The sequence below is a fragment of the Bubalus bubalis genome, chromosome 24, assembly GCF_019923935.1.
Source record: "Bubalus bubalis isolate 160015118507 breed Murrah chromosome 24, NDDB_SH_1, whole genome shotgun sequence".
NCBI classification, from domain to species: domain Eukaryota; kingdom Metazoa; phylum Chordata; class Mammalia; order Artiodactyla; family Bovidae; genus Bubalus; species Bubalus bubalis.
The window spans coordinates 25827909-25837992 of NC_059180.1; the positions used below are offsets into that span (position 1 = coordinate 25827909).

The 10084-nt window shown below is 43.8% G+C and overlaps 1 protein-coding gene across 2 annotated transcripts; it reads left to right on the top strand.

Annotated features, from left to right (window-relative positions):
• The first annotated feature begins 253 nt into the window (after window positions 1-253).
• Window positions 254-5932, top strand: RPS15A (ribosomal protein S15a). 2 transcript variants are annotated; one of them, XM_006047001.4, is made up of 5 exons: window positions 307-460; window positions 1469-1606; window positions 2071-2150; window positions 4584-4669; window positions 5787-5932. In XM_006047001.4, the coding sequence occupies exons 2-5, from the start codon at window positions 1474-1476 to the stop codon at window positions 5878-5880; spliced, it is 393 nt and encodes a 130-aa protein (XP_006047063.1). In that variant the 5' UTR covers window positions 307-460; window positions 1469-1473; the 3' UTR covers window positions 5881-5932. The 2 variants fall into 2 exon arrangements, with proteins under 2 accessions (XP_045020176.1, XP_006047063.1); XM_045164241.1 differs by lacking the exons at window positions 1469-1606; window positions 2071-2150 and having other exon boundaries at window positions 254-460.
• Window positions 5933-10084: the final 4152 nt, after the last annotated feature.

The window sequence follows — 10084 nt, forward strand, 5'->3', positions numbered from 1 at the left end:
GAGAAAAGCATGACTCCCATCCCAGTTTCTAACGCCCTTCTCAGAGGCAATTGCCGATTAAGAAATCGGGGTGGGTCCTTCCAGAGATACTGTAAATACGCACGTATCAAAATTCTTTCTAAATAGTTAACAGTTACTGCAATAAAAATCAGTAAATATCTAGGCCCTCGTCAGCTTTTCGTTTTTACCGATTAGCTGCTAGAAAGGAGTTCAAAACTACGCAAATACCCCACCTCTTGCCAGCTGACTGCCCTATGCCGCGCCGGGGATGTTGGATTCCATCGACTCTCTACTACCTACCCCGCGGGAGGCTCCGCCCCTTCACCCGCCTCCTTCCAGTAGGCAATCCTTTTTTATTTGTTTTTGGCGGGGCTTTAAAAGTCTCGCGATAGCCCGACCCGTAACCCATAATTCCGTGCGCTCGCCCCTCCCGTCCTCTTTCCGCCATCTTTCCGTGCCGGTGAGTATCTCTCTGAGCTATCCAATATCATCCGTCGGTTATCGGTGCCATCCTGTGGTGTGGGGTTCGCGCTCCGTGTCCTGCGAGGATGTCGGAGGCCTCTTAGGCCGGAGATGCTAGCCTTGCGAGGGTCTGGGCAGGCAGAGGGGAGAGTCCATGCCCGGCTATCCCATGCTTTGAACCCCGGAGAGCCCGGCCTCTGGGACGCAGGCCGCAGCCCTTGGGAACAGGGAGCTTTGGACCGTTCCGGGGGGGCGCCAGGACCTTCCGTTAGTGGTTGAGGCAGCTCGTTGGCTCTGAGAAGCACCGGGGGGCCATGGAATTGGTGGGCCGTGCAGCTTCCTATTACTTTGGGTGCGCCGGGACCTTGGGAGATGAGGACCGTCGGGAGGGGAAACTGCATCCTGCCTGTGGTGGCCGTTTGCTGGGAACGAGTCTGGTTTCCTCTCAAGACACTGTTGAGCTGGAGGAAGTAGGTTGGCGTCCTGCTGTTGTGGTTTGAGACATGCCTCTGTTCCTAACTTTCAAAACTTTATTAGATGAAGTTTGTGTCCTTTGAGGTAAGAGACCAGTCTGGTGGTACATGTGAAATGTTTCAGTTTATTACTTTGGTACTTGCCGTTGGGCATAGTTTTAGATGGCACAGGGACGGACATTTTATGTTAATGAAGCAGTTCTGAGTAGGTGAAAGTTGAGTAGTATCTTTGGGTTATTGGGAAAAGTCTGACACTGAGTTAGTAGGTTTAAAGGACCATGTTAATAGTACAGATGCTGCCGAATTCCACAAGTTTGAGTGTTAACTGCCATTTCGAATAACACCTACCATGGCTGGTGTTTTTATTTTAGTAGTTGACATCCTTCTGGGGTTACTGGGGAACCAGTCTGCTTAGAAATGGGGAAGCTTCCACATGATTGAGGCAGAAAGGAAAGGATGTGTTTGTAGGGAAATGATAGGGTGCCTGGTAATGGCAGTGCCGGTAAAACGCCTGTTTTGTCTTACCTGAACAGCCAGAATGGTGCGCATGAATGTCCTGGCCGATGCTCTCAAGAGTATCAACAATGCCGAAAAGAGAGGCAAACGCCAGGTCCTTATTAGGCCGTGCTCCAAAGTCATCGTCAGGTTTCTAACAGTGATGATGAAGCATGGTAAGTGTCTTGCTGTTTTATGTTTTGGGATAAACATGCTATGGAATGGGTCCTGTAGAAATTAACTGTGGAGAGAGGCCTGGAAAGGGAAAATGGGGAACAAAGTGGCAGTCAGACATGGTAATTAATGCAGTTGACTTGGGCTGTGGACAGGGTAGTCCTGGAGAAGTGATGCTGTTTAAGAAATGCTGAGTGGCATAGGACTGATGAAAGGAGGAGGTTTGTGACTGTTTAGGTGTTTGGCAGCTAAAATGGCCTTTCTTGATAATAACATCACCCCACAACATGTCATTGAAAGGACCCTGAGCTCTTCATCCTGGACACTAGGTAGCCTTTGGGAGTGGGAAGGTATGAAAAGGCAAGGAGGAAAGTATCCCCCTTTTAAAATTGCAGGGTGGATTGTTTTGAGTATTGCTGTCTTCATTTTAAAATTATTTTTTAATACAGTCAGTTGTGTTCTACAGGTTACATTGGCGAATTTGAAATCATTGATGATCACAGGGCTGGGAAAATTGTTGTGAACCTCACAGGCAGGCTAAATAAGGTAAGAATTGACTATCTTCCACATTTTAGAATCTTGAGAATGGTCTAAGGTGGTATATTGCCTTTGTAAAATCAGATAGTGTTGTGCTTGCTTTACCTAGTTAGGTTAAGAAGAATGAGAATTGATTAAAATCATTAAATTTTATGTAACTTCCTGGTAGAATTGTCAGTTGACCTAGTGTTTGGAGTATAAGGTTATCTGAAGGGAGATGTGGAGGCTTGAGACTGGTGGTACTGGTTTTGAATCCTGGATGGTTCAAGGCCAGTAGTCCTGTTAGTGTAAATAACTTGTGAGGTCTGTTTTTCCTGTCAGTCTGTAGGCATAATCTACTGAATCTGTTTGATTTTTTTTGACTTCGGATTGCATGAATTTGGGGGCTGGGTATTAGTCTGCAAGCCAGTTGGGGGTCTCATCGTGGCTGCTTTGCTTTCTGTGTTCAGATTTGTAGCTTTCAGATTTGCAAGGGAACTGAGATCCTGTAATCCAAAGTGTTAGTCGCTCAGTGGTGTCCAACTCTTTGCAACCCCATAGATGACAGCCCGCCAGGCTCCTCTGTCAATGGGATTCTCCAGGGTATCTTCCCAACCCAGGGATCAAGCCTGGGTCTCCTATATTGTAGGCAGGTTCCTGTAATCCAACACTAGGGCTAGTGGGCCAAGAAAGTGATTAGTGGCAGGGGCCAGACTGATTAATAAGGTCATTCCTTAGTCCAACAGTTTTCTATTTTACAAAGTTGCTTTCTTACATAGTGAATTTGCTTCTAGTGTGGATAGATACTTAATGTCAGATGAAAATTACTGGATATGAAGCCTTTGAAGAGTTTTTGAAAGAAATTTCGGGTCTGTCTTGTTTTATTTTATTGTAACCATTAGATTCCAATCCCAAGGAAGGATTTGAATTCAGTTTTCTCACTCTGATCCTCACAGTGTGTTGAAGTAGAAGAGGGTGTGTTTATTTTCCCCTCTATTTTTAAGAATTAGGAAACTGAGAATTAGGAAATCTGAGTCCTGCTCAGGGACAGTGAAAGACTAATTCTGGTGTATAGCTTATAGCACATTTTAAAGCTGTCCCGCAGAAGATTTGATATTAAAAAAAAAAAAAAAAACAACCAGTTTGAGAAGTGCCCTGTACCAGGTTAGAGTGAACACTCACTGTACATAGTAGCTTAAGAAATAAGTTTGAACAGAGTATTTACCAAATGGAACTCACTTGTGGCATCCTTACTCTGTGATACACTAAGTTATTTGGAAAATCCTGGCTAATAGATAGTTGAAATCCAGGCCCTGCCAAATGCCAGAATTATTTTTTGGTTTCTCTTAACTTCAGTTTTCTTGCTTTGTAAGACATTCTTGCCTCAGTTTCCTTCATGCAAGAGATGGATATACCTTATTGTGGAAATGTAATGGGGCTGGGAAATAAGGTAGTGTTTAAAGATTAGATTAAGAAAATTCTTGCCTTAATCATATCTTAGATTGATGTGGTTTGAGAGCAGATATGCTGGACTTACACTAGCTGAACGGAAGGGATTTTTTTTGCTACTGGAATACGTAAAGCTCGGGTGTGGTAGTGTAGAGGCCTCAGAAAGCTTTGTCTTGACTGTAGCTTGCTTGGGTTTTCCCTTGTCGTATCCCTGTGTTCCTTCTATCCAGTGTGGGATTGCCCTTGATAGTCAAGTGACAGTAGTAGCTCCCAGGATGATGTGATAAAAAGAAGCTGAGTGAGCTTCCTGCCTGGGGGCACTTGGACCTGATGGGTCCATTTTCAGTTTCGATCTGCCTAGGGAAGTGGGAAGTATAACTACTCAGAGCCTTCACCAAGTTCTAATCTTGTAGTCTCATTCAGTTTACTGTTAAGCATTTTGGAGTCTTCCCAGGCTACACTAGTGGTAAAGAATCTGCCTGCCAGTGCAGGAGAGGTAAGAGACGCAGATTCAGTCCTTGGGAGGGGAAGATCCCCTGGAGGAGGGCGTGACAACCCACTTCAGTATTCTTGCCTGGAGAATGGTCTATTAGGGTCGCAAAGACTGGAATATGACTGAAGCGACTGAGCATGCAAGGCATCTTGGTGAGTGTGCTAGTGATTTGTAGAATAGAGATGTGAGCAGGGTTGTCATATTTAGCTCTAAGACTTGCTCTCTCAGCTCTTTAAAATCTGGCCATTTGTGCCAGGACAGCGCCACAGGGCGTAGGGATGCGCACTGCTGGCTACTGTGTGTTGTCTTATGTTCTGCCCCTTCTGTTGATGTTTCCAGTAGTTTGCTTTTCCTCCTAAGTAGCCATAGTCTTGTTTTTCAAATTGAACTTATATAGAATATTGAACAGAATAGTTACCCATGTAATGTTGAGTTGGTTGGCTTCCATGCTCTGTTATAAAAGCTTTTTAGTGTTATTTGTTATTAGTGAAGTGTGAACACTTTTCTGTTTCTGTTTACAGTGTGGAGTGATCAGCCCTAGATTTGATGTGCAACTCAAAGATCTAGAAAAATGGCAGAATAACCTGCTCCCATCTCGTCAGTTTGGGTGAGTTGATTTTCTTCATTTAAAATTGATGCTGTGGATGCCTGTGATGCAGAGCTTTTTATTTATTTTTTTACGTAACAGTAGTAGTAATAGTCTCCATTCCCAAACAGCTTGACTCGTGGGTTAGCGCCTATGTGGCCACACTTCATGTGTTAGGTTTTAGTTTCTGAGAGATGTGTGAGAGCTGAAGCTGGCTGAGAGAGAGCAGAATTGCGTTCCCTTTAGTGTCTGCTCTTTTGGCTTAGTGCAAATAGTTCATACATGTTCTCTATGAATACCCTCCTGTGGCCAGAATGACTTCTGAACCATTGCCCTCTGGGCAAACTCAGTTTGAAAATCTTCATCTGTGGTTAAGAGACTGAGTTCAAATTCTGGATTTTCTTTAAAGCTGTGAGGCTTTGGGTGATTCATGGCCTTGATTTCTTAAAGATGGTAGTTCTCTTATAAGTTACATTATCAACTGATTTACTTCTGGTAAAGCAGTTTAAAACCTGATCTGACACACCAAGCATTTGGTCTGTTTGTGGTTAAGAACTTAAATACCCAGTCACGTTTGGTGTTGTTGAATTTACTCCCACTTCATGGTTACTGTATAACAGGTATAGTGTTATGGGCAAGTCCTTTGTGATTGTAATTAGGATGCTAATTTTAATGCCTCCCGGTTGATACATTTTCTGTGTCTTACCTTGACCCCCATAGTAACCCATGAGATAGGCCAGGTGGGATGCCCTTTGTCCAAGTAACTGTATGATAGCTTGCCTGTGATCATACACACAGTAAGTGGCAGAAACACTTCTGTCAAGTTATATCAGTGCTTTAATGCTTTAAACTGTGTGTCTGCTTAAGAGCAGAAAGTGACATTCTGAAGTTAGAGGAGGTCCAGTTTTTGTTTTTAGGTAGCATTGCCTCATGTTAGCTGAGACCAGGACTGTGTGTGTATCTGGAGTCTGGCTCTAGGAGTCATGCCTGTGCACTGCCAGCCTGTGGAGGCTGCATTATGTCTGGGACCGCATGTTAAACACTGATGAATGTTGGAATTTTTTTTGTACCAGAAGTAGTTCGATGTTGAACAGTTTGTAGGGAAAACTTACCAACTTTTTTTTTTAACTTTCCATAGTTTCATTGTACTGACAACCTCAGCTGGCATCATGGACCATGAAGAAGCAAGACGAAAACATACAGGAGGGAAAATCCTTGGATTCTTTTTCTAGGGATGTAATACATACAAATAAAATGCCTCAGAGGACTCTGATGCTTCCTTAAGTCGTTTTGAATTTTATACAGCAGAGTAACAAGAGTGTCTTCGGAAGTGTACAGCCTTTGTGTTAATTGGTGAATGCTGTTTCCTTGAAGTACAAGAAAGTTTTGGTGTAACTTGCACCATCACCCTGGTGGCTCACCAGAGGAAGGTGTGTCTGGCCCTGCTTGGTTGACTCTGGTTTGGGTCCAGATGGTGAAGCTGCCTCTTCTGGAGTCTTAAATTAACCCTTGAATGAGTGGTGCCTTTCCTATTTTTAGCATAATAGAACACACATTTCATACCCTAAAAATATGATAAGTTACAGTTGATTATGTAAGTACTCATAAGGAAGCAGAAAATTAGAGTGCTACAGCTCACTAAGACTCAAAGTAAATTTGGATGGCATATCAGGGACACGCCAGCAGTATGTTCTTATAAAATGTCATTCTTTTTAAAAAACCAGTACTGTAAACCTATCACCAAATGTATTCAGGAATTGGGCAGAATTAGTAAGAGCAGTGCTGTCCAGTATACATCTAACAAGAGCCACATGTGTATTCAAAACTTCAGGAAGCCACATTAAAACAAGTAAAGAGAAACTTTTTTTTTTATTCTTAAAATAACATTTGTGTTCAAAAGGTAAAATTTCACCGTACAGATGATGTGAAAAATGAATGGGGTTTTGCTGTTTGCAGTGTCTTTGAAATGATGTGTGTGTTTGTGCTAGTGACTTCAGTCTTGTCTGACTTTTTTGACCCTATGGATCCTACGTATCTTGCCACAGGCTCCTCTGTGTTTAAGGATTTTCCAGGCAAGTATACTGGAGTGGGTGCCATGCCCTCTAGTGCTTTTTCCTGACCCAGAGATAGAACTCACTGTCTCTTAACAGTGTCCTGCATTGGCTGGCAAGTTCTTTACCACTGGTGCCATCTTGTTCAGTTGCTCAGTCATGTCTGACTGCTACCCCATGGACTGTAAGATGCCAGGCTTCCCTGTCCTTCACCATCTCCTGAAGCTTGTTAAAACATGTCCATTAGGTTGATGATGCCTTTCATCCAACCATCTCATCCTCTGTCACCCTCTTCTGTCCTCAGTCTTTCCCAGCATCAGGATCTTTTCCAGTGAGTTGGCTCTTCGCATCAGATGGCCAAAGTGTTGGAGCTTCAGCATCAGTCCTTTTGATGAATAGTCAGGATTGATTTCCTTTAGGATTGACTGGTTTCAGCTTGCTATCCAAGGGACTCTGAAGAGTCTTCTCCAACACCACAGTTGAAAAGCATCAATTCTTGGGTGCTCAGCTTTCTTTATGGTCCAACTCAATCCGTACATAACTACTGGAAAAACCATAGCTTTGACTCTATGGACCTTTGTTGGTAAAGTAATGTCTGCTTTTTAATATGCTGTCTAGATTTGCCATAGCTTTTCTTCCTTCCAAGAAACAAGTGTCTTATGGTTGCAGTCACCATGTGCAGTGAGTTCAGAGCCCAAGAAAATAGTCTGTCTCTGCTTCCATTGTTTCCCCATCTATTTGCCATGAAGTGATGAGGCTGGATTCCATTATCTTTGTATTTTGAATGTTAAATGTTGTTTTTCACTTTGATTAAGAGGCTCTTTAGTTCCTCTTCTGCCATAAGGGTGGTGTAATCTGCATATCTGAAGTTGATATTTGTTTCAGCGCTGTCTCGGAAGCCTGAAATAATCAACATGGTACATTTATTCACACTTAAAGCACATCTTAATTGGGACTGGTGTTCCAGGGTAGGAATGCAGAATCATTGCTGACTTGGAGTAAGGTGAACTCTTACAAGTGATAACTCTGAGCTTCCTCCTTGGGTAAAGAGGGGACTTAACCTCATGGGGTTTCTCATTTAGTAACTTCCTGAAAGGGCCTACTGTAAGATGTGGGAAACAGGCCTGGTAACCACATATGGTGTGTGTGCTAAGTTGCGTCAGTCCTGTCTGACTGACTCTGGACTATAGCCCGCCAGGCTCCTGTCCGTGGGATTCTCAAGGTAAGAATACTGGAGTGGGCCGCCACGCCCTCAAGAGGATCCTCCCGACACACTGGTTGAACCTGGGTCTCTTGCATTAGCAGGCGTATTCTTTACCACTAGCACCACTTGGGAAGCCCAACCACATGTGGTAGGCCTCACCAAAAAGCAAGTTGAGAGGCATGTCTAGGTTTGGGGCTTCTGATATTTGAAAGGTTGTGAGTAATTAGCATGAGTTTGGGGGGCTCAACAGATCAGGATTGAGGTCTGCTTTTCTACCTAATAACCTTGATTTCCTTATCTGTACATTGGGGAAAATGGAAAAAATCTACCTTAATTGAGGGAAAGGTGAAAGTGAAGTCAGTCGTGTCTGACTCCTTGCGACCCCATGGACTGTAGCCTACCTGGCTCCTCTGTCCATGGGATTTTCCAGACTAGAGTGGATTGCCATTTCGTTCTCCAGGGGATCTTCCCAACCCAGGGATCGAACCCGGCTCTCCTACATTGTAGACAGATGCTTTACCATCTGAGCCACCAGGGAAGTCTGAAGGAAAGGTGAGGTTACATAAAACAGTACTAAGCACTTGATGTTTTTACAGCTGTTTAGACACAGAAATTTAGTCCAGAGGACTCTAAAGAGCTGTGATTTGTCTTAAATGCCAAGGTTGTAAGCTCTTAAGTAGATGGAGGCCATGTTTTGTTTACTGTTGTCTCTGGTCTGCCTGATAATGGCACATGGGGGATACCTTAGTAATGACCTGTGTGCTAAGTCACTTCAGCTGTGTCGCCTTGTGACCCTATGGACTAGCCCGCCAGGCACCTCTGTCCCTTTGATACTCTGTCCCAGGCAAGAATACTGGAGTGGGTTGCTATTTCCTTCTCCAGGGGGTCTTCCTGACCAAGAGATCAAACCTAAGTCTCTTAACGTCTCTGCATTGGCAGGAGGATTCTGTATCACTAGCGTGGGCTGCTGTCTCGGATCACACAGAGTCGGACACGACTGAAGTGACTTAACAGCAGCAGCGCCACCAGAGAAGCCCCTCAGGAAGTACATGTTGATTGAATATCATACCGGGTGTTGACTTCAAATACTAAAATGAGGACAAGAAAATGGCCCCATTTGCTATTAATAGGGATCCTGTGTCCTTTAAAATGAACAAGGGTGGGAACAATTGGGAAACCTTTTAATGAAATTAACAGCACATGTTCTGTATGCCAGTAAGGAAGCAGATGGCCTTAGTCTGTTTCTGATACCCTCTCAGTAAGAGTTGTATCATGACCTGGGACTATGTACTGGAGTTGAGGTTCTGGAGACTGTTTAGGTTGCTGCTGGCAGGATGACTTCTCTGTGATGTGAACCCAGCCTTCACTCCTAATGTGCTACTGCTGCCAGAACGCAGAGACCGGAGGCTTGGAGTAGGACAACGCCTGGATTATTTGAACCCTCTAGATGCACTTTGAGTCAGTCTTAGGAGGGCGCCCCACACCTTCGCAGGTCCTGGTTAACCTGGAATCTATAGATGTCAGGCAGACAAACTTTGATACCTTTTTTTTTTTTTTTTGAAACACATTCCATACAGCACAGAGCCTTTGATCACAGTCTGAAAGAAATTTGTAATTCAAAAGGTCAAAACCATTGCCAAGGAGACCCTCCACAATTTAGCAGCCCGTCTGTGTCCATGCTAGTGCATGCTGAGTCCTCATTTGGAGGCTGTTTTGCCTTGCTTTGGGGTAACTTGGGAAGATAGAAGAGTACTCAGTTCTCTGGGTGAGTCAGAATTATTAACAGTTTAACTTGGTCAGGTCAACACCTGAGATGACTTTTCCTTTACCCCAGACTAGGAAGTTTGCTTTCCACTTCTGACCCAGAAGAAAGCAAGCTCTGGGAGACCCAAAATCTGATTCTTGGCTTTCCAGTCTGATTCACTACTTCCCAAAATAGCTAATACCCATTGTTTCAGTTTTAATATAGGGACAATCTAATCCTGAGCTCTAAATCTCCCTCAAATGTGTGCCGCCTCTGAGCCCTTGGTTATGGCTCACCCCATCTGGAATACCTTTTCCCCAGAGGTGTTCCCAGAATCCAGCTTAAATGTCACATCATAAAACTTTCTTCCAAAGAAATGTGTTACACTTTTTCTGAAGATTTGTTGTTCAGTTGCTAAGTTGTGTCTAACTCTGCAA